This window comes from Perna viridis, chromosome 2 (genome assembly GCF_037379345.1).
Source record: "Perna viridis isolate PV_CMFRI_1.1 ecotype Kerala chromosome 2, ASM3737934v1, whole genome shotgun sequence".
In the NCBI taxonomy this organism is placed as follows: Eukaryota; Metazoa; Mollusca; class Bivalvia; order Mytilida; family Mytilidae; genus Perna; species Perna viridis.
Window position 1 is genome coordinate 52,747,370 of NC_142446.1, and position 24,969 is coordinate 52,772,338.

General features: G+C 33.0%; 3 protein-coding genes across 13 annotated transcripts in view; 2 read left to right on the top strand and 1 right to left on the bottom strand.

Moving 5' to 3' along the window:
• The window catches only part of LOC148625983 (uncharacterized), a 58,640-nt gene extending 44,081 nt beyond the window's left edge, over positions 1-14,559 (bottom strand). For 2 of the 10 annotated variants that reach the window (XM_088569487.1, XM_088569482.1), the window contains exons 1-4: positions 14,472-14,539; positions 8,182-8,383; positions 2,914-3,228; positions 305-371 (exon numbers count right to left, since the gene is read on the bottom strand). In XM_088569487.1, the coding sequence (XP_088425613.1) occupies positions 305-371; positions 2,914-3,228; positions 8,182-8,383; positions 14,472-14,489 (602 nt within the window). In that variant the 5' untranslated portion in view covers positions 14,490-14,539. Of the gene's footprint in view, positions 1-304; positions 372-2,913; positions 3,229-8,181; positions 8,384-11,513; positions 12,245-14,471 lie in introns of those variants that run through there. The other 8 variants (XM_088569485.1, XM_088569480.1, XM_088569486.1 and 5 more) reach the window with 6 other exon arrangements.
• LOC148625984 (uncharacterized) lies at positions 10,195-17,346 on the top strand. Of its 2 annotated transcripts, none has more exons than XM_088569495.1 (4): positions 10,195-14,753; positions 15,746-16,055; positions 16,425-16,496; positions 16,950-17,346. In XM_088569495.1, the coding sequence occupies exons 2-4, from the start codon at positions 15,866-15,868 to the stop codon at positions 17,219-17,221; spliced, it is 534 nt and encodes a 177-aa protein (XP_088425621.1). In that variant the 5' UTR covers positions 10,195-14,753; positions 15,746-15,865; the 3' UTR covers positions 17,222-17,346. The 2 variants fall into 2 exon arrangements, with proteins under 2 accessions (XP_088425621.1, XP_088425622.1); XM_088569496.1 differs by having other exon boundaries at positions 16,428-16,496.
• A 2,165-nt stretch (positions 17,347-19,511) lies between these two features.
• LOC148625985 (uncharacterized) lies at positions 19,512-24,757 on the top strand. Its single transcript, XM_088571074.1, has 3 exons — positions 19,512-19,750; positions 22,224-22,329; positions 23,385-24,757. Exons 1-3 carry the CDS (start codon positions 19,536-19,538, stop codon positions 24,060-24,062), a joined length of 999 nt encoding a protein of 332 aa, XP_088427200.1. The 5' UTR covers positions 19,512-19,535; the 3' UTR covers positions 24,063-24,757.
• Positions 24,758-24,969: the final 212 nt, after the last annotated feature.

Genomic DNA, 24,969 nt, shown 5'->3' on the forward strand with positions numbered 1-24,969 from the left:
AAAATATGTAACCCATACATTTGTGTACTCATACCAACTTTTCCCATACCGAAATGATGTTTTGCTAAAATATTCATTATTATGGAATGTTAAAGTCTGAAAATTGCAAGAAATGAGCAGAAGTCTATTTCAAGTTATTTCTAATCAAGAAAATTATGTATTTTTTTCTAATATTTCTTATTAGGTTGGTTTTCTGATTGTCTAATAACATAGGGTTATCAAAAAAATTTGTAAAACTAAAAAGTATAATAACTCTGGTCTTAAATCACTTCTTCTTAAAACAGTAGAGACTATAAATACTTACACAATTTTTTGGCATTTGTAAGTTTTATTTCCAGACAAAGTTTCATTCTGGTCTGCACACACATAATCTGAAATAAACAGATTCAACAATCGACTGAACATAATGTTACAGTGAGTAATATAGTTATCTTCAGGGAAAAAAATTGGACTTCCCTTGATTAAATAAAAACACCTGATAAACTTCATCAATAGTTTACTGAACAATTGACAAGAAGTCATTTTAATCTGTGAATTGATAGATAGAAAGTTTAAATCTACCTAAGGCAGTTCAAGATGGGTTTGGCATTCCCACGAAAATTATTGTCCCATGAACTATAGTACTTTTACAGTATATTTTGAATGTGAGTAAATCAAAGATAAATCAAGGGAACCAAGGATATAGCGGTAACATAAAGAATGAAATCCAAGGACAAAGCCCAGACATGGAAAACTGACATACACAACAAAGAACATAAAGTAACTAAAATCATACATACAAAATAACAAAAGCAAATGAGCAACTCGGACTCCACTAAAAACTGAGAGCATGTACAAGGTGCACCGGTAGGGTAAGCGTCCTCTGCTTTTCTAGAAACACCAGAGTTGCTCATAAAACGTCAAGTCCGGGGTAGACAAACGGGGAAAGGAAAACTATGACCCATGAATAAATCAGTTTTCATGGTGCAGATGGATACACCATAACGATCCACGAGTTCATGATGACGACTATAAAACTTCTGTAGTGATGACTTCACTCTTGTAACAACATAACCCTGTTCTAGAAGACCAGGACATAGTCTCTCAAAAAGGTTAGGGCAGGTTTCAATGTATCATGTTAATTTTGTAAGATTAGGTAAATTCAAATACACATGCAGTTTTTTCTTTTATTCTAAAAACTGTCATATCATTACCTCAAACAAGCCATGATCATGTGTAATCAAGACGGATGAATAGACAAACAGACGAACAGATACCCTAAGAATTCAACATGTTGTTTCTTTCATATATAGAATATTATTATGTAAGAAGGCATACATTTAAAGGATACACTAGCTTCCACTGGCAATAGTGATGGACGTCCCATACGTATACCTGACCTAGGACTTCAACTCCCTCAAAGCATGATTTGACAACACAATGGGCAAGACAATTAGTTGCCTCATCAGTTCTACTGCAGTATATTTTGCAGAACGAAATATAATATCTGGTGACAGCTTCTGCTAAAGCCCACATTTTGATTCCTCATTATGTACGTTTAGCTAGCATGTATTGCTTGAAAGATAACCTTCCTTTAAAAGGAACTATTACCTCATCTACAGAAACTTGTCTCTTGGGTACATACTGTTCTACCATCTTGTCTACAAATTTGTTCATGATAGCATTGACTTTATACAATACAGAAAAATTTGCATCTACAGGCTGATGAGCCTGATTACTATCTGAGAAATGCAGGTACCTTAATATTTGCATAAGCCTGTATCTTTTCATGGTTTTCCCAAAAATGGGGGTTTCAGATATGTCTGTTGACCAGTAAGATTAAAGATCGGACTTAATATTTATTCCTATTGAGGAACATAAACCGAGAAATGCTTTCATTAGGGATGGGGGGGAGGGGGGGTCAACCATGGAGATTAATTTTCATCAGGGTTTTCATTGATTTGTTTTTTGGAAACTTGTCAGTTTCTTGAAATAATTCCCTTTCATAATATTGGAAGCCATTTAGCAACCCATCATCATTTACAACTTGATTGTCTTGAACATGAGTACCTCTCTCATCATCAGAATCTATCTAACTACCACCAATCTCTATTTGTTCAAGTCTATCATTATAGCTCTGAACTGCAGCATTGATTCCATTTTGTGAAACAAGATCATTGTTTAGTCCTAAGCTTTTACCAGAGTTTAATGAAATGCTTGTTTTAGCCACTTTTTTTAAACATTTGGGACTACAACCCCCAAAATCAAAATCAACCTTCCTTTTGTGGTTTGAAACCTTGTTATACAATTTAATAAAGAGAAACCAACCAATACTCAAGTCATCGCACAAAAACCAAAATGACTATGGATGACATTGACAGCACCATACCAATTTATGACCACAATTTTTTTTCAGTCGTATAAAAGCTCAGCGAAGTTTTCTACAGGATACCCTGCTTCCCATTAACCACTGGTCAAATTATAAACAGTCGATAAACAGGAAGTTGATGTTCTTCATGATCAGTCAGAAATCAAATTCCATAATATGGCATACACTGTAACTATATTAAGCTTCAGTCATAACATCTAGTGGCTGTGATAAATAAGTCTTACTGGAATGAAAAGTCTAACAAAAATGAGAATAAAGGTAGGGACAGCATGATTAAAGAAAAGCAATTGGTATAAGGCAAAGGAAAAAGTGTGTTTCCACTAATATACTCTAAAAAAACAAAGTAGGTAGGAAAAATATTTCTATTTTTTCAAAAGTTTTAGACTGGTTTGTATTAGAGACACATCTAAATTTTAATAGTACGGGTCAAAAAGTGGCCAAAAAACATTAGGGTAGGCACAAAAAACTAGGGTCAGTAAGGTTAGTCGAAACAGATATTTTTTTTGTTTGCCTAAAAATCAATTATAAGTGTACTACATACAAACCTTGGTTTAAGACCTGATCCACCCCACAAAACTTAATGTAACAGGAGCAATCTTCTTGAGAAGGTACACAGAAGCAGTCATTTGCAGGAGGCACAAGGTATGTATAGCCTTTGTTGTAGTCACATCTACAGCTGCGGTCTTCTATTGTAGAACCATTACTAAAGATCACTTGACCTTCCTCATCGCAACCAGACTTCTCATTAAAACACTCATTTGCATCATTAGTGTAGTAATTAGTAGGCTGGTATTTATCTGGTGGACATTCCCGAGAATCCAAATTTGTCCTGAATATAGGATCAAGGACTGGATAAGTTCCTGAAATTAACTGAAATACTGTGAGTAAGCTCACAAAGAGAATACCCCTGCTTCAAATAGAGTTTAATATAAAATCAGTAAGTTTAATTATCTCCCCATTGGAGTCCTCCAATACTCTTCTAAAGATCTAACTCCATCCTTCTGATTTGAGGAGTTTTAGGTTGAAGAGGGCTTTTGAGGTGTGGTGTTTGGCAAAGGACGAGGATTTTCTCTTATTAGTTGAGTGTCAGGTCATACCATAATAGTAGTTATTTTTAGACTGAATGCATCAAAGCTTTGTCACGATGTAAAAAAAAAATTCTATTTTACTATTTTTCTAATACATGTAGTAACTATTTTATTTTATTAAGTAACACATGTTGTCTTATAGAACATAACAGTTATTTTGTTGTAACATTTATTGTATTTATTGTTATGCCTGTATCTGTAAACTTAAAATGAATATTTTAAGAGTGTTTATGTCTTTAGTTTATGATACTATTGACTGTTTACAAAATTCTGCTGACCATAATATGTTGTTCGTGCTCTACGCAAAAGTGACTAAAGCCCTCAAAATCCTAGCTAAAACCCTGTCCAATAATAAGTATATTCATTCACGAAAATCCCATGAAATTTCACTAAATTCCCTAACAAAGAGTAGGAGGAGTTGGGATTGCGAGGTTTTCACATGTAAAACCCTAAATTTGGATAATCTCCCTTTGGAGTTCTCTAATGTTAACTTTATTACTTTTTACACTTCTATATACAAATGTATGATGCCAAATCTTATAAAGTTTCATTAAAAATCTCTTGAGCAGATAAGGAGGAATTGCCCGCATGAGGTTTTAATACGTAGTTCCTTAAGTTGAATACATCTACTTTATAGTGTTGTGATAGTAACTACGGATATTTACCTTCATGCACATCTACATATGATGCCTAATCTTCCTACTAAGTGTCATAATAATCTCTTTAGTGGTTTAGGAGGAGTTTTGCTTACAGAAATGTGGCCAGATGGATGAACAGTATATCAGATAGATGGGGTGATGCCTATATACCCCAGGTCATATTTAAAGGATGTTTGTTTCTCCTCCCCCTGGGTCTAGTTTCTGAAACTGACCAGGCAGGCACACATTTTTTTATATACATATATAAATAAATTGTTGGAAACACTTATGAAAGATGAGAATAGAACACCAATAGAAATATTATGAGCAGAAACAAATGATCTGAAACAACATGTCAAAATGTATCAAACATTCAATGCAATAACAAGCATGACTAGAAATATGTTGACAACTTAAGACATCAATTGAGTTTAATACAAACTCCTTTTTTATAACAATATATAAAACTTTCAACTGTCAGAGCTGAAAGACAATCATTCAGGTATCAGCAGAGTATTTATAAACATTATTAAATTTCTGTAAAATGAAAAATTAATTATGAGAAATATTTCTCCTTGGAACTCATACAGTAACAACATCTCAATGTTAGAACATCATGTTAATGTTAGAACATCATGTTAATGTTAGAACATCATGTTAATAACTATTTCAATGTCTGTGGGTGGGTATCCTTACACATGGAACCAGAGCTAACATGAAGAACATGAGGAATACCTTGTATATGAAATCACTCCATAATTTCTTTTCTTTGTAATGTATGAATCAATTTCATATTTTTCACCACTATTGCTACACGTCTTCAATATACCAGTATATAAAACATCCTGTAAAGTTTCAAAGCTCAGCGTTGACAACTCCTATTATGGAAGCAAAGAGTGGTGTTTTTTGTTGGAAGTAAAAGGTGGAGTAAAATTGAAAGGGTCGGCAAGTGAGGAATCAGGAGACTGGAAGCAGGGATTACATGCCCCACCCCTTTAAAAATAATGAAAAAAAATGACTTAAATCCACTTATGAAAAAAATTTTGGTAGCACTTCCCCTATGAATTTACTGTTTCAACACACCCTACCATCCCCATGGCAAAACGTTTGAAAAGAAGAAAGAAATTTCAGGGATGGAATTGGACAGGCTCATGTACACTGTAATTATGAACCATACACCATCAGGCATCTGGGGCCTACTTGCTAGAAATATTAATATAAATTAAATTCATATATAATACTTTTAACATGTTTAAGAAATTATATGTCTATTTCTGTATTTAATTTGCATTAGTCCGTAAAATTCTATATGGACCAGCTGGAAATTATATTGGAACAGTAGGTGTGGCTTATTTTCATTGACAGTTTCATACCAGATTTGATACCATTATTTGATTTTCATTCAAAACAAAAATGTCATCACATGTTGTAGAAAAATGATATCTTCAGCATTACACAGTACAGTTGAGTACCTTTTTGAATGAAGCTTGTTAACTGCAAAAGTATGTAATATGGCAAATAGTAAATTGTACGGAGGATCAAATTGCCTTATTGACTGGTATGTCATCCTTAAAAATATATGGACATCAGCTGTGCTTCAGTCCATTTAATTTTTTTGGGACAACATAACAGTCAATATAATGCCATAAGACTCTCGGTTCAATTATTTGCTAAAAAAATTACAACATCTGAGGCCTACTTAACAGAAATATAAATATAAATTAAATTAACTTATATTACAAGTAAATCTGCCAGCTGACTCATCAAGTTTTTGAAGGAGTTTATGCTATTGGCAGACTCTCTCATTAGAAAGTCAAAAGCATCTTCTACGTTTCTGCGTGCATCATCAGATAGTTCTGCTGCCTGTTGGTGAAGCCCGAATGCTAAGGTTTTTTTTTCATCAAAATTATGAACAACCTTTATTTATTCATCAAAGTCTGTCTGGAAGGTAACTGGATGAAAGTTTGTCTGACAGTGATGATGACCTCGTCTAACTTGTCAATATTGTGTTCATCACCCATGGTTAGATTGCATAGCATGTCTTGCCAAGTGCATTGTTTTGAAAAACTATACAGTTTATTAACTATGATCCGAACAACTTTTGATATTTGTTTGTATTTGATTCCAATTATCTGCCCTTAGCTTTTCGTTGTATACGAATACAGTTCCTATAATAATAGGGGATTTTTCGGTTTTTTTTTTTAAAACACTTCCTTTCAGAATTCCTCACACTTTTTGTGCTCAAATGGAAGAGGAATAATGAAATTATTTTAATAGATGTGTCGAAATGAGAAATTTGACATTTAGGTTGTGATTAGGTGAGGTAAAAAAAAGGTCAAGTTTTGAACATCCGGAAACCATTTTTGCTATTTTTTTTATGGTATAAAAATAATAGTAAATTTTTGGTAAATTTTTTAATATATTTTATATAAGTTGTTGGAAGGTTCATATTAACATCCCTGAAAATCTTAATTGAATTGCGCTGGTGGAATTTTTTTAAATTACAGAAAGATTATAAAGAAGATAGTGGGAAAATTGTTGACAACAATACAATTTTGTTGCCCGTTTTTCAAAGTAATACCGATAACAAACAAGATGGCCGCCATCCTCAGTTTGTAAGAAATTTTGACCATATTCTGAAGTGGAAGTGTTAATTTTTTAGGATATACTTGGACATTTGTTGATGGACTATTGATGTACCATTTTTAGTGAGTTGGATGCACAATTTTTGAAGATATTTGATGCAAAACCTTTTTTTTTTCATTGTGAAAAATAGTGAGTATAAAATAATTGGTTACTCATCACAATTCTATTAATTGGACATTATTATCAGCAAAAATACTATCAGATAGATCAGAGAAGGATAAGCCAAAAGTGCAACAATTGCTGGCAGCTAAAAAAAGGGGGTAATAAAGGAGAACTTGAAAAACCACCCAAGGAGTTAAAAAGAACTCATTCAGAACTCTCTAAAGAAAGCCTTGATCTGTTAAATGACTTGAGTGAGATTAAAGAAAGCTTCAAGGACGATGTGAAAAAATCTGACCTTCAGGAAGCAACTGACTGGTTAGTGAAACAACAGGATCTTAAATCAATTATCATTGACGTTGTAAGCAAATTATTAGAAACCTTTAAACAATCAATGATAGAGGATCTTGAAGCAAAACTTAGACGTCACTACATTATATTTTCCCCCACTCACAGTAGATTATATGTAATTACATGTATATCTTTATTATGCCTAATATATTTTTATCAAGACACAGAGATAAACTAGAATGAATGTGTGAGGGATAGATGTATGAGAGCAGGTACCCTAATAGATTATAAATATATTTTAGTTACATAATGAAAACAGTATACATTGCCAAAATATAAGAAATAGTGTATATACTTTGTTAGGTTTCATAAACTGCCTTTATATCTATATTTGAAAAACCGTACACATTAGTCAGGTGGTTGTGTAGAGGGTATTTGTAAAAATCCTGACTATTCTTGAAAACAAAAAAATTGAATTAAAAAAAAAAATACTGATACATTGGCTAAATAAATCACTGTGAGTTAAGAAAATAGCTACGGTAATATTCAAAGCTGACATGGATCAGATGTGATTATTTTACGAAAATGAAAAAAAAAATAAAATAAAACTAAACATCAATTTTTTTAGGTTTCAAAATTTTTGACCCGGTGCCATTTTTTGGACCCGGTTGGGGCGACGGGAAACAAACCTTTTAAAATTTTTGGCCCCTTAAAACTTTGTTTGCAGTGGTTAAAAACTAGGAATCTGAACATCTCACTGTCAAAAAAAAAATATGCTATCTGCAGGCCACTAACCAGCATTTTTATTATTGTTTTGAAAAGGGGGTAATAAAAAACCCGACCCCCTTGGCTATGGGCCTTACCATTATAAATATACCTTATTATAAATTAAATATCAGTAACAATATCTCCATCATTATTTTTCTTTTAATCTTAAAAGTGAAAGGTTTTAAGTACAGTCCAATTTAGTATCTATTTGTTCAGCAACTTTAAATCAATTGTAACATGTTAAACAGTAACCAAAAGCAAAAACCTAAAATGATTTTGTTACCTTTTACAAACTGTTTAAAAGGGAAACATATTTCAATGTAGTTTTTCGTTCCAGCTATTTCTAAACAATGATATCTGACATAGTTCGATTGATCAGGGCAAAACTTCTTTCCAACTGATTTCCAGAGAACTCTATCTGGACAAGTCTTTCTATGCTCTGTATAATCTCCTTGTACCATGCATACACAGATTAAGTGTAATACCTGAAATCAAACGTTAAATAAATTCAGATTTTTGTATTGTATTTTCTTTACACTTTTGATGCTAGGAAATATAATAAAATGAAACAGTCAACTGAAACCTAATATCTGACAGAAACCAACATTTAAGAACTAATCATTGTACAAATTTATAGTCCCATCGTCAATATGTATATCAATAATGTGCAAAATATTGGTTCTACATGTATACTTATTGAGTTACACAAAGAAGGCTACATGTATACTTATTGAGTTACACAAAGAAGGCAGCCCCTAAGCGTGAGGGATTGGCAGCGTTGAGTGGCTAGTAGATCTGCTTCCGTCAAGTGACAGATATAACAGGAGGCTCCCAGGAAGTTGAAATATCCCTTAACTTGAATTATTTCTACTAAACTGTATTGTCCCGTGCAGGTCTAGACGTCAAAAGAATACATTTGTAGTCCTGCAGCAGCACTAAGCTTGTTGTAAAAGGCAACTTAATAGTGTTCAGAAACCTAGCCAGGAGCTAGACGCTCTGCCCACAGAGCAACTGAGTTGTGCGCCCCAGGTGGTGGAATGGGGTACCACTGGCACATTACATACTGGTGTTGTCAGGCTATAATATGGAAAACCTGACACCAAACCATAGTGGTGCACCGTGTTGGGAAAGAGTCCATGTTGGAGATATATGCAAAAACTACTGTACAACTCCTATGTTCTATTTTTAGTAACGTTAGCAATGTTTTAACTGATCAAAAATCCAAACATCTTTTTGTTAAGGATAACCTAAAATACAAAATAACCAACTTTCATTGAATTCTGTAAATAAGTTTGAGAAGATTTTTTACAGTAATGAAATAAAAAAAAGCAAAATGTCCAAACAGGGCAATAACTCCAACATGGGTCAACAGATTTTACCCAAAATTTGACCACAGATAGATCTCCTCATGCTAACTACCTTTACCCACGTCAAATCAGGCTTAACCTAATGGTTTTAGAGATCCATGTATATGCAAAAATCTGCTGTCTGACCCCTATGTTCTATTTTTAGAACTGATAAAAAATCCAAACGGTCAGTTTGTGCAGGATACTCTAAAGAACCATCATAATAAATTTCATGCACATCTATTCTGTAGTTCCAGAGGAAAAGATATTTGAAAAATTGTTAATGATGATAACAGACGCCAAAGGATGGCAATAGCTCCTTTGAAAGAAGAATTTTGAAAGAAACATGGCCTATGGGCAGGTGAGCTAAAACAAACCATAAAAATTTAATAATAAAAAATGATTTACACCTTAGCCTATATTTAAAGAGAAATCATACCAGATAACCAAGTAAAATTGCTTATCAGTAATCAGTTCACACCCCCACTCAGTGAAAGTATTTTTAACCCAGGTGAATGTCCTGTTGGCAATCTTGATAATTTTGATCCAAGAAGACTTTGGTGAACTTATCATAAGAATCATTTCAGCAATCAAAAGTTTCTTTCTTACTACATGTATTATAGTTTCAAGATATTGGCTAAAAGCTGCAAGAAAACGTCATTTTTCACCTTTCAAGGAGAATAACTCTTACAAGGAGTCATCTGACAACTTTGATCTCTTAGAGACTTTTGTAAGCCATAAAAGGATCATTTCAGACCGCTTTGTTCTACTGTTAGTAACAGCAGCCATGTTTTTTCACAGATCAAAAATTCCTACATAAGAACTATAAAAATTACACAAAGGAACATTCATAGCAGGTTTGGTTAAAATTGGTCGAGTAGTTTCAGAGGAGAAGAATTTTGAAAGAAATAACATTAAAAAAGTGAAAAAACATCAAAAAGGGCAGTAACTCCAACATGGCTTAACACAAAATTTTTACAACAGATAGATCTCATCATGTTGAACACTTTTACCTATGTCAGAATTGGCCGAATCTACAGTTTAAGTCCATACAAAATTCAGACACTGCCTATGGTGCAGGTGATTTATGGTGTAGAAAATAACACCAAAGAAGCATGTTTTGTTGTTTTTTTTTGTCTTATATTTTAATGTAATAATAGTCTTTTCTGTATTTAGGTCAGTACTTCTGACAAAACCATACACTCATCTCTCACACTAAAATTAACCAATTCAAAGCAAAATAGTGATTGGGATTTAGGGGGCCATGTGCTTTTTATCACATTCCTGCTGAAAATGTCCAATTAAAATTAAACTTTTGTTTACAAAGAATGTTAATAAATGGCCCTATAACAAATTCTCCAAAAAAATGTAAAACAAAATAAAGTACATCACATCCTGTCTAAATTTAAAGCTGTATTAGCTGCCAAATTTGTTCAGTTTTTATTCTACTGAATTCTGCTGATTCAATGAAATAAGTTTGTAGTAACGCAACTGAAGCAATAAATGTGGAGAATACCTACAGAATATTGTGAAAACAACATTCTGTAATTAATTAGAGAAGATTGATAGCTCTGATGTAATTATTTTACTTACGAAGATTGTCACCTGGGCATTCACCTGGGTTAAAAATACTTTAAGCTTGGTTAAAAAATTTCAATAAAGGATACACAGGTAAGCATGTGTCTTGTTTTCATATCATTTCATCTATTTCTTTATTAGTTTTCAAATAAATAGTGACATTATTTGTGCCACATTCTACCACAATACGTAAATTTCAAAAGGATCCTTGCGTTATATTCGAACTTTTTTCTTTTACGGCTTGAGTTTGTCGGTCTTCCTTGCCGTTGGATAACCACTTTCGTTTTGCAATCTGATTTGTTATTAAAGAAGTGACCCTTACGGCACTTGCATGGATTAAGGTCACCGTAAGTCACATGCATATGAAAATAACTAGGTCGATTTTCTGTCTTGCAAGCCAATGTATATATAGACACCTATTTCATGTATTAAATGCATTTTATTTGAGGATATCAAATGAAATTATACAGGAAAAGTACAATTTAGTAGAAATAATTCAAGGTTAAGGCATATTTCAACAGAAACAAAAATTTAAGAAAATGACAGCTAATGCAGCTTTAATAAAGACTGCTACTCAGTTAAAAGAAATACAAATGTACTTAATGTACATAATGATCATGTATTGGTATTGTATGTACTAGGGATATCACACATGTATATAAGGCCTCTTAGTCTTTCTAGGAAACATTACAAATATCTGCAAAGGTAGAAATACTTTTGATGCTGCAACCATTATACGATTTCATGACGAAGCATTCAACTGGTTACTTTCCACCTACACTCTCACCTACAAATACACCTACAAATATATTTGATATTAATCATTTAGAGATTCAACCATACAAAGAATGAAAGATAAAAGTAAAGTAAAAGTATAACAAAACTCAAATTTAAGCTACATCAAATGATGAATTGTTTTAAAGATTTTGGCTTAGATCTGTCTCATGGTGCTGAACAATAATACCCTTCCAGAATTCTGCTTAAGGCAACAACTTTTGAGTTATTTGCAAAAACATGCAAAATCATGGGTAGACACAATCTATAGTGACTAAAATGTTGGTTCATAGCATTAATTTATTATTTCATGACATCGTCATTATTCTAATAAGATAAGCTTTTAATAACCATTTTCAAGAGCATTAAGTTCTAATTATAAAATAGTTAAATAATGGACAGTTCATGTCTAATGAGAGGGAAGATAATGGATTTTAGTTCATTTTATATCTAATCGAGGTATTCCTTGCATACATTTTCCCACATCATTTTTGGGATGCTTTTTTTAATGTCTATTATAATAGTTACTGCAAACACAGCCCCGTGCAGGTCCGGGTGATAAAAGAATAGGCCTGCAGCAGCGCTAAGCTTGTCGTATAAGGCGACTAAATAGTGCTCAGAAAGCTAGCCGGGGGCTAGGCGCTCTGCCCACAGAGCAACTGGGATGTGTGCCCCAGGTGGTGGAATGGGGTACCCCTGGCGTGTTACATGCTGGGGTTGTCAGGTTCCTCGCACGTTAAAGAACCCTGCTGTGGTATTCGATAGGAGTAGGAACCTTTGCGCTCCACCACAGGAGGCTAAATTGCCCGATCTTACCCATCCCCCCTTTTTCCAGTGGCAATCAAAATTTGTCGACCCTATTATCCTTGTGACCCATCCTTTTTTTTCATTTCATGTTCATTATATCATCCATTTGGTTCCGGGTCGTTTCGCCCTTTTTCCCCTTCGCCCTAGGTTCTTTCGCCCTTTATGTGAGTTGTTTCGCCCTTTCCTTATTAATAAGGAATTTCTCCTTATAAATATTATTTACTACTATTTTAACCTTCGTTCTCGATTTATTTATTTATTTATCTGTTTATTTATTTATTTATTTAGAGAAAAAAAAGATCGAAGATTTTGCTCTCTCTCTCTCTCTCTCTCTCTCGGAATATTGCGTAACTGCATAGACAGCTTGTCAAAAACAATATAGAATGCATTATCTTTTCTTTTCAATTAAATTTTTGCTAATTCACAGCTTCAGCAATTAAATCAATTAATGTTTAATAGTAGGTAATTTATTGACCCATATTTAATTGTATTCACAGCATTTAACATAATTAGTTCTAAATTGATCTACACTATACCTTTGTATAATTGAATTCACCGCTTCAGTATTAAACTTAATTAATTTGTAATAGTATATAATGTTTTAACCCGTATGTAATTGCATTGATTGCGGTAATCGTTTGATCTTAAGATCGAATAGCTTAGGCATCGTTCACCGAGGTGCTTAAATACAAGTTCCATGGGATCATCCGGCAAGGTATCTATATTTTTATTGAGTTTATATTTAATATCAAACACCTATATAATTAAACTAAAATGAAAAGAAATATCAATTTAATAAAAGAAATTAATTTTGAATCCACGATAGGATACATAACTAAATATACTAGAAATGTATAACAACCTCTTTCATTTAAGGTTTTGAAATACATTTTCCTTGCAATTTTAACATGTTTTTTTTTTTCATTTTAGGATGGCACACCAGACTCAACCAGAAATCCAGTTCCGGCCGTGGAATATACAGACTGATCCCGCTGTTGAGAAGGGAGGCTGAACTCATCGCCATCAGTGTTGCTTCCGATGACCTTGCGAGGGAGACCAATCGCCGCTACAACCGACTGGACGACAAACTCAAGGAACTGTGGACCATGTACCAGGACCCTTCCACTCAGATGACAACAACAACGTTCCTCAAGAAGATTGGACATATATACCGATTTTGCGACTGATGATATTGTGATCCAGTGTTTTTGAACGATGTAGTGACTATTATAATTAGTGCTTTTATAAATCCCATGATCATGTTGTATTTTTAACCCTGTCATTTACTATGTAAATAGTTTTTTGTAACAATGTGCTAGTAATTGTGCTTTTATACTCATGAATTATTTAAATAAATGTTCAGAACTTATATTAATCTCTTCTGTCATCACCATATATCACATTTATTCTCGAGGCCCTGCCGAAAAAGATATATAATGACATAATTGGTTATCAATATCTTCCAATTTTCTCATTTCGCAATAAATATCTCTTGTGACATTGCCTCAGAATCAGCAACTGATGGGCTTTATCTGAAAGAAAAAGGAATATCAGTACAAGTATCTATCAATTTAACAATTAGATCAATCCCTACTATACAAACATTCAAGTTTTTATTCACAGAATAAACATGTATTCTTACCTGCACAACACAAGCTAATTAAACACATGTATATCCAATGAGGGCGAAACGACCCTACAATAAGGGCGAAACGACCCTGCAGTAAGGGCGAAACAACCCCGACGAACGGGATAAAGGGCGAAACAACGAGAGGGAGAAGGGGAAAAAGGGCAAAACGACCCGACGCCATCCATTTCATGTTCATTGTCTGAATATAGCTGAAATATTGCTGCTCGGACGTTAAACCCCAACAAACAAACCAATTTGCATACACTCCTAGAGATGTTCAGATTTCCTGCACCCACGCTCACCAAATCCGGCAAATGCACAATAAACCAATGCTTCTTTCGTGCGTTTAAACACACGATAAACGAACACTACTAGCATTGTGAAAGGAATGAAGGAAAGATGTGCTCAATTGAGCCCTTTTTTCAGAAATTTTTTTACCAACAATAGATTCTTCATCCCAAGGCCAAGCCAAAAGTGCGAAAATAAGGGCGCATTCTGGAAGCCAGCACTCCACAGTTTAGTTTAGTTTCGCACTTTTGGCTAGGGATGAAAAATGACATAAATGCAATCCGGTGGTTGCTATAGTGATTAAAAATGAAGAATCTATTGTTGATAAAACATCGGTTTCAGCAGACATGGCGGCAAGAGAGAAAAAGATACTTACTCTACAAGTAGATGATAAGGAAAAAATGGATTGGATTTGTGCCCAACATGAGAAAGGCAAGTTAATTATATTCTATAGTAAAACGCATGCTCTAAGATCAACAAAAAGTATAGTCTGGTATTTTAAATCATTGACTAAGACGATTTTTTTCTGTTAGCGCAGGGTATATACTGTGGTGTCACTTACACTGTATCTCGGTAGTTATTTGTTTTCAAGACTGAGGAAAAACGGACCTCTGGAAAGTGGATTTCTATTTTGTCTGAAGTTGGTACAAAATGCCGGGGGGGCAGGTTTTATTTGTGAACCTACCCACACTGGCCACAGCATCTTGTGAAACTTTTAATAGGGGCCTTCTAAATTTATTGTAAACTACCCTACTGATTAAACATATAATGATACATGTAGGTCAGAGAAAGCTTAATGGTGTATGTAACTTAAAATGATACGTTAAAGAAAAAATCTTGTTACATAAGCTCTTACAATTTGGACCAAGACCGTAAGTAGAGGTGATTGGATAACTTTCTTGATACATTTTTTTAATAGTCAAAACAAGGATTTATAAAGATATTTATACTTAACTCCTTGGTCAAAATAAAAATTCCTACCAGTGCTAATGGATGTGAATTAGTGCAATAGATCTATTTTCACCCCTATTTGTTCTTAGAATCTCCTAAAATACAACAGCTTTTTTCTTAACAATCAATTGATATTTTTTCCTCTATTATTGTCCATTTTTTAGAGACATTTCTAGTCTGTTAATGCAATATCCAACCAAAGCCTAATAATGTAGTTGTTTCATAAGTTTCTGGTTCAAAATATTTCAAACAAAGTCAACAATTTTTTGTGTTCTTTATACAATGGCAAATTAATTAACAAGTATTTACATTAAATTTATTTCCAGACACTTTTTTAGTAAGAAGTACTTGTGTGTGTTTTTACTACATTATACACTTATATTTTTATTAATACTAATACTTTAGATTGTCATGAGACATTTATACCTTCATCTTGAAAACATTGAATTTATATAGATTTTATTTCTATTTAGGAGACATGATAGATGTTCCTGTTGGGCCAATAGCTTCACTAGTTCCATCTAAATATCGTGCACATTCCACGTGGTATTCTTAAATCATTACTTTGTGAAACAGAGGAAAGTGGCTCAATAATGAGACGAAAAATGGGAGTTGCAGATATACCAGTAATAACCAAAACTTATTCAGAATCTGTGTATGAACACATAATTAAAAATCTTACAGACATTGGAAAAGATCTTATTGAAGATGTTCATCCATGGATTATTAACACCTTAGTTGACTGGGCTAATATCGACAAGCTAATATGTACATCTCTTTTAGGTGGGTTTTAATTTATTGAAAACAGCTATTGCAAATTTTGAAATATAAATTGAAAAGGTAGAAAAATATAAAATTGAAGTAAATAATGTTGTTCTTGAAACTGTTTATGCATCCAAACTTTATGAGTAAATATGACCTGAATGAAAGCTTAAAGAATTGTACAACCATAGAGTCTTTTAAAAATCTATACTTATAACAGTATTATGGTTAATTTCTGTGTACTGGTTTACACTTTAATCTATTGCTTGAAAAGGGGAATTTTAAAGTATGGTATGATGTATTTTCTATTTCTGATCAGAAGTTCATTTGGAAGGTTTTATAGTTTACCATGATTTCATGGATGAAGTTTAATTTTTAATTTCCTTTCAGAAGAGAAGGAGAAGCAGTCATTTGAGGAACACTCTCTTGATAAAAATAATAATGGGAGTGATGATTCAAAAGGTATGTTCACTTAAATTTGTAGTATAAAGAAAAATAAGAAATTTCATAAAAGTATGAAAACATCTAATCAGTTGGTACTGTATTACATTTTTTTTTTTAGTTTGTATTTATTTTTGTGTGTGTGTGGGGGGGGGGGGGTAAACAATTTAAATTGAAATTTTCCCTCAAATTATAGTCATAAATCATTATCAGGAGGGGTAAATGAAACAAAAATCAGTTTCAACCTGTCAATAGCAATTTATAGAAAAATTGAATCATGTTGTTGTCTATCGTTTGACACTCACATAAAATTTGACATAATAATGAAATTATCTATACATCTGTTTTAAGACCGATAGGCCTAAGAGTCTAAAAATATCCAATTTGGAGACTTATTTGTTTCAAACCTAACAAATCTATCCCAATGTTATTATTTCATGGTTGTGCATGTATATTTTATTTTATTTTTTCCAGGTTATGAAGAAGAGACAAGTATAAGAAAAACTACTGTTGAATCACAGTATTCAAGTAAGGTGTGGAAATCTTCAGAGGTGAAAACATTGATTGATCTACATATGAAAAAAGAATATAGATTCAACAAACCTGGCAGCAAAAAAAAAGCAATATGGCGAGAAATATTTGATGAAATCAACAAGCTTGGCAATACCTTTACATATTCTCAATGCGAGCAGAAATGGAAGAATCTTACCAAAGTATTGAGGTGTACTTACCATAAGAATAATTGATGATTGAGAACTTATACCATGTTTTTTTGTTATCATAGATACTACGTTGTTTGTCTAGTCTTCATTACAGTTTTTCAGGAATTTCTGAGATTAAATAAAGGATTTAATAAAGGAAATTTATATTAGAGCTTGATATATAGTTGGGAAAAGCATTTAATTTAGTTTCTATGTGAACCATTCTCATCTGTAATATGTTAACTTTTATAAAAGAATGCTAAAACAACATGAATCCCTATCAAAACTAGGGGTGAACCTAAGGTGCCCCCCTCCCCCTTGAAGCCGTTTAAGGAAAACAGTTCTTGTTCCACAAGTAGCACCCTTTGTGTCGTTCGTGGTTGATATAACCCGATGGTAAGTCCTATTCAAGATAATGTTTATGACTATGGTTATCCAATAAAAAATAAGATAAATGAAGTACCAATTTCTTTGCTCAAAGATAAGAAAATAAACATTGAAATAAAATTTAACCGATTGGAGAAAAAAAGAATCAATAGTGAATATTGTTTTATGTTTTTAATTGTGTGTGATAGCTAAACCACATCTTAAAGAAAAAGAAATATTTATAAAGATATGGAAAACACGGCAAAACTTTTTTTGCTCTGAGTTAATATCAGCAAAGTTATCGCTGATCTGCAATATCAAACTAAAGGTATCTATTTCAACATATTGACAATTGACAGACGTTTTTGTTCTGCAGATGGCATCCTTCGCAAGAAATCATGGAAGTCATTAATTTCTTCATTATTTACCAATCCTTCCTGTATGTATTCCTCAAGTTCTTCAGAATTTACTAAACACAGCTCATGTAATGCACAGCAACTAAGAACAAGTCTCACAGCTTCACCAATATCTGACATGTCAATGTACTTAAGACGTCTAAATCTACCTTTTAGTGCCCCAAATGCTCTTTCAATACACATTCTGCTAGAACTGTGGATACAATTATACCGTTTTTGATCATTTGTTAGGTTACCAAGGTCTTAAAAGGGTGTCAGTAGCCATTCACTTAATCCATATGCAGAATCTCCTATCAAATGAGTGTTGACAGGAAAGAACTCTTCCTTCTTTTCAGTTGCTTTTTTATATATAAAGGTGAATTTTTTAACACCTTGGAATCGTGCACAGATCCCGGCCAACCACAAAAGACATCAAGGAAATGTAAATTCCGGTCACAAACGGCTTGCAGTATAATTGATGGAAATTTTTTTCGGTTAAAATACTGTTCACCATCCACTTTTGGTGTTTTTATTGGAACGTGTGACCCATCTATAGCCCCTATGATGCCAGGAAAACCCTTGTGGTCAAAAAACTTCTCGACTGTTTCTTGAACTTTTATTCCTGATGGCCATTTGATCAAATCTGGTAGCATATCAGAGCAAATAGTTGAAGGTATACGATGTACAATGCCATGCACAGTAGCTTCGCAAACGCCAAAGTTATCTGCTATTTCTGTGAGTGTTTGCTGAGACGAGGCGTATCTCGTGAATATTAATAAATGTTTCTCTACAGAAACTTTCATTGTGCCTCCTTTATTACCGACGGCTAACTTGTGAGACATATGAACTATTATTCTGTCAAATGTGGACCTGCTGATTCTGAAACGTTCCTTAAAATCATCAGGGGTGTATAGCGGCAGTACGTTTTCAACATAATTGTTTACTCTTGCCTTCCTTCTACGTTTTGCAGACAGTCAATAAAAATGTGAACTGAGATATTCTGTTGAAGTTCTGTTGAATATACTGCAATGTCCATGTATTAGGGTTTTCATCCTCGCTCTGCGCTAATAAGTCTATCATCAATATAGTGTCTGCCATATTTATTTGGGAAACTATTCATTCAACGAAAAGTTACAAACCATGGTTAGGTTTCAAACTTTTTTTTTCAAACCATAAACTGGTTTGTTGAACCAAAAAACCAAACCAGAACCGGTTCGACTTGGTCTGACTAGCAATAAATGCGCCCTTAATTCCCCTTGGTTTTCGTTTACAGTTCCAACTTTGGTATTAGGTACCTTCCACATTTTTTCATATTTTCACTGGAAACTTATTTGCTGAAGTTTTGCCTCTAATTGGTAGAAAATAGGTTAAAATTACATGGGATTTTCAAATCGAACACGTTTTCCTACGCAGAACAAATCGGATGAACTTGTGTACCATCTTGTATCGAAATATTTTTGGTACTTTGTTGATATGAAATGCTTTGTCTTGATATGTATTTTTATGTTTTAGTGTAACATTGTCGTAGCGAATAAAGAACTACATTTTGTGTGACTTTTTTCACATTCACGACTTAGTACGTCGGTCTGAAGGTTAAAATGGATGAAATTGTTTTCCGCCACTTCGGTGTGCATCTGAAAGAATTACAGAGGGATGCACTTCAGTATCTTCTCGAAGAAGAGGGGGATTTGATTTTAAATTTACCTGTTGGGTATGGAAAAAGTCTGATTTATCAGGCTTTTCCGTTTGTAGTTAGTGATTCCAATGCTGCTTCTTTGGTTGTTACACCCCTGAACATCATACAAAATGACCAGTTTGCATCTTTAAAAACAAGATAATGTTGAAAACCTTGTATTACATATGTACATACGGGGGGGGGGAGGGGGGGATAACTTAAGTACACTGTCACTGGGTAGGTACAATTGTGCGACCCATATCGGTCTACTTTTTATGATTAGTAATATATGAAAAGGGTAGGAATTTAGTAATTTAGTTGCAGTATACTGATAAACACCATGCATATATATGAATGGGTTACATAAATTCATTACATATATATGAATGGGTGTCAGTTTTTCATTGTCAGAACATATGAATGGGGTGGGTAAAAATTTTTGGGGCCACACACCTGTACCGTTTTACCAGTTCAGTTAACCTCCCTCCCAATCAAGCTCAAATCAGCTTAAAATGTGCCACTTCTATATGAAATCGGGGGCGGATCCAGGATTTTAGATGGGAGTAGGGGGTACAGTTAATTTTTTTTTAGGTTAAACTCTTGAAATATTCCTCTAGAGTGGGTGCAATCTAGATATATTTTACTTTTGTGGTAAAATTAGCCAGAAATTTAAGCTTCATCCTAAAACCGCCAAAATCTACCCCTAACAACCCATGCTGCCCTTGCCTGAATCTGCCCCTGGAAATGAGAGCACTTTTTCCCCATTCGATAATACATGTATAAACTTATGGTTTAAAGTTTTAACTGTTTAATGTTGAATGCACTGTGAAGTGTATTGGAAATCAATTTTTTTTTCATGTAAGTGAAAAAGACTACTGTTTTTATCTTCATGTTACTGTTCCTCGTATTCATGATCATTACAATCTGTCAATATTTATTCAGTAGTAACATAATTTGTGAAAATTACATCAAAGCTAGGAATTTAATAAATGTCATTTTTGTAAATTATTAGAAAAAGTTCTTGTGGATTAAATTTAAATTTAAATCTAGCTAAATATACATTATTAAAAATGCTCTGCATGCTGTTGAGGTGTTTAAACTTAAGGCTACAAGTTCACTTATTTTGGAGTATGACAACCTAGTAGACTTTTACCCCATGTTAGCCCCTATCACATTCCTTTAGTGGGTCTGATCATTTTTTCAGCTAATGTTTCCATGATTCATAATTTGTACAGAATTCGGAAATATTACAGTCCCCAACGGATGGTGGGAATATTTTACACATACAAAATGTAACTTTGGATGTAAAAACAAATGTACATGACAGAATTTCAGCACAACGAACTCAATGATTGCCTTTCCTATCTTAGAAAGCTTTGTTTTGATGACAACTCAATCATGACAATATTTTTCCAAGATTGGTGTGGTTCTTGAACACCCAGAGGATATCAACTGAACAGTGGAGAAAAGAAAGATACATATTGTTATTTGTACATTGTATTTTGTAGATTTTAAAGTGACCCCATATCAAGTAAATTTTGACTGTCTCATGCTCACTAGAAATGAATGCTGCCTATTTCCTATTATCTTAATCATTGTAATGAAGTGTCATAGACCAATTCTGTATTGAACAATGTATTGATTCCAGATAGGCTGTAGTGGTCCAGAGGTCATTAGGAGGAACTTGAAACTTATTTATCAGATCCATGTTAGCATGTTAGGGCTGAATTTTACAGATTATTTAATAATATGTTTAATTGATTAACATTCAAGTATTAGCCTAAATATGATCAAAACAGACAATTTAATACAAAACATGAAAGTGGCCAATACTTGATTTAGCCATATTCGCTTAGAACAATACGACGTATTGGACTAATTAGTCTGTAAAGGTATAATTGCATAAGGTCATCCATATTGGATGAGTTATTGGTCCTCAGCTTACCATATTGAACTTGGTCTACATCTCATTCCAATACTACTAGCCTCAGACCAATAACTAAGCTATGGAAAACCTTACACAATAGTATAATATTACTATAATATTTGACTCCAACCCATGACAGAACTTAAGTATCAATGATTTGAAAATTAACAAATTTTTTATGACTTATGACTTACAAATGTACATTGTATGTGTATCCAAGTATCACAAACGGATGTTTTTTTGTTTTTTTTTAGACTGATAAAGAAATAGAAAAGTTGTTTTTTATTGAATTGTAATTTTTAACTATTTCACCTGTTACTTCTTTGTAGTATTATACATCTGGGACATGTCTCTTTTCATAATTATAATTGGGAATCTGAAGGGAAATTAAGATTCATACAGTAATAAACATTGAGCTCACATGTTGCTAGGTACATGTATAAATGTCTACACAGTATTGAATTGCAAGTAACACACTACACTACAATCATCAGTCAACCAAATTATGTTATCTAAATAGATGTATCCTAGTATGATGTAGAGTAGGCATAAGTTGCATGTACATGTAGCAAAACAGAATGTTTTGATATGTGTCCAGTAATTCAAGTTGGGTTTGTATCAACTACATGTACATTTAAATAAAATTTGCAATTTGACTCATATTATTTTAATTATATGTTTTAGATGTATTCCAGCTTGTAAAATTGACATGGTTGGCAGTGTCAGTTGCAATGTTTGTGACAATTTCTGTAACTGTGGTGTTCAGGGTATAATGGATGGCAAATTCAGGGTAATTTACTGTCACTCTGAATCCCTTTTTTCAAATCTGAATGGAATAAAATTGCTACAATCTGCTGATTTTGTAAGGAATGTTAAAACTGTCTTCATTGACGAGTGTCATGTTTTTGAAAAATGGTGAGAAAACCAAAGTTTTAAAGTGTCCGATGTTTGTTGTTTGGAAGAATCAACATTTTCATCTTATTGAAAGTGTACTTTATTGAAAAAAGAATATTAATGGCACTATGTACATTGCAACACTCCATCAACTGATACTTTTCATCTAGGTATGCTTAATTTTATAATGGTATATCATCTGAAAAGTATGGTTAAATGGAGACTATCAACGGAGCCTCTATTTGTTTACAGTTTTCTTATTTTCTATCTTTTGGTATTTGTGCTTCCTATTTTGTAGTTTCATGGTTTTGATTCACATTTAAACTTTAGTTGATCCTAAAATTGAAATGGATATTCCTATTTGGGATATTAAAATTAACTAAGTGTGTCTTTTGTTTTTGAGAAAATTACAAAAGGAAGTAACAATTTTTATGTGTTATGCTTGAGATAACATGTACCTTAGTATATTCCAGGTTTACACTACCGGTTTCAAGATGATCTGCAGTGCCTTAGATTCAGTTCAAATGGGCAAGATATTATTTATTAATTACAACAATTATTCAGTACACTTTTAAAGTTAACATAAATATGTATTAATTGATACATGTACATGTAAACTTAAATATTTTTTAATGATGGTATATCATTTGCTTACAATCATATAAATTTAACTTAAAATCGAACATACATGTAATACATATTTCTTCCATCTCACAAGACAAAGTTATTTTTACACACATTAATATTAAAGATAATTGTAATGTGACCATGCAAACAATAGCTCTTTTAACCTTTTAAAAGAAGCACTTGATAAAAAAAATAACTCACCTATTACAGAATTATAGACATTATTACATTTTTAAGAAGCAAATACAATATAATTGAGTTTGGTTTGTGTAAGTGAAAAAAGCCTGAAAATAATTTAGGTTATGCTCCACTTAAAGTCTGTAAATCTTTTTCAGGCACCATGCATTTAGACCTATGTACAGTAAGATTTGTGAACTCTATGGTATTTTCTACAAGGCAAAGTTTATAGCAATGAGTGGCACACTAACTGTGGAGGAGACCCAGTCCCTACCAAAGAAACTTGGAATGAGAGGTTGCAGACTAATTAGTAAATCTCCTGATAAGGAAAACATTTTTTTAGAAAAATGTGAGAAAACTGTCTCAAAAGGCAGTCTAGGTGTATATGAAGAAATTTTTAAGCATGAGTGTAGGAGGCATAAAGAGTGCACCAACAGTTATCCTGTTACACTTATGTTTATCCCTATGTTTTATATGAGTGCCGCCTTCTTATATTTGCAATCTTTATTTGGCAAGCAGAATATTTTTAGTTCTTTGTATTCTTTAATTTATAGTGGGCAGTGTGAGGATGTTGTTAAAACCATTCTTACAGAGTTGAACAAAGACAACCAAAGAATAAGACTAGTGTTGACAACATCTGTTTCTGGTATGGGCTTTGATCCTTGCTCAGCAACAAGGGTCATTCATGCTTGTCCTCCAAGAACTCTTTCTCAATGTCTTCAAGAAATTGGGAGATGTGGTCGACGAGGACAGGCAGGAATGGCCATATTGTATTATGGGAAAGTGACGTTTCTAAAAACTTACCTGGCATTACACCAGAATTGATTAGTTATTGTAATTGTAAGACTTGTCTAAGGGAGAATATGTTCAATGTATTTGGATTCAAAAAGTCTTCTGGTATAAAAGGATGCGAGTGTTGTTCTATTTGTAAACTTACCTGTACTTGTGATATCTGCAGCTTATCTACATCAGTGTCACAGCTGCAACAATAGGCCCAATGAACATAAGTATTTGTTACAGTTTAAATGTACCCATGAACAAAAAAGTAGCAACAGCATTGAATTTATTCATTTAAAAAGAATATTTGGACTTGCCTGATATTTTACTTATGATTGGGGGGGTTAAGATGGGAGTCATAGTTCCCCAACAGATGTATCAAAATTCATATACAACTTAATATCATATTATTAAATATGTTTTCATCGAGAAGGAGTTTCTCATTCTGATCTTGTCTTTACTAGCCAATCATTCTAATTGTATACAATTAAGAAGAAACTGCAAAATGGCGTAATATGAAAGTTTAAATACTTATTAGATATATCATACATTTATGTAACAATTTTGAGAAAACATGGTAGATTCAAACATTGCTATTATTATTATGTGTTGTACTTCAATGTCACTTTTTGACAAATTGATTTTCATTTGCTTGTATAGTATGATTATATTTGATTTATTACTTGTCTAATAAATAGGTAATTTAAACAAATTGTTATAATTTTTGTCAAGGGCAATATCAAGTCAATTAGTAGGTTATTATGTTGAATACAAATTCTAGGTATGTATATTAATTTTTAGTATTCTAAATAGATTTTTTATTGGTAAGTCTTAATCAATATGAACCACAGTATTTCACAAGTTAGTGTTGTTTGTTAAAAATCACAAGCATTAGAAATGAAGTAATGAAGAATACAAGCTACTCAAACATACTGGTATAAAGAGGTTAAAGTCA

Bases quoted from the DNA above. Each gene is read 5' to 3' on its own strand.
- LOC148625984 (XM_088569495.1), top strand. From the start codon at position 15,866: ATGAGACGAAAAATGGGAGTTGCAGATATACCAGTAATAACCAAAACT. The intron at 16,056-16,424 runs GTGGGTTTTAAT...ATTTCCTTTCAG, and splicing joins AATATGTACATCTCTTTTAG to AAGAGAAGGAGAAGCAGTCA. The intron at 16,497-16,949 runs GTATGTTCACTT...TATTTTTTCCAG, and splicing joins TGGGAGTGATGATTCAAAAG to GTTATGAAGAAGAGACAAGT.
- LOC148625985 (XM_088571074.1), top strand. From the start codon at position 19,536: ATGGATGAAATTGTTTTCCGCCACTTCGGTGTGCATCTGAAAGAATTA. The intron at 19,751-22,223 runs GTTTGCATCTTT...TATATGTTTTAG, and splicing joins AACATCATACAAAATGACCA to ATGTATTCCAGCTTGTAAAA. The intron at 22,330-23,384 runs GTAATTTACTGT...TAAAGTCTGTAA, and splicing joins TAATGGATGGCAAATTCAGG to ATCTTTTTCAGGCACCATGC.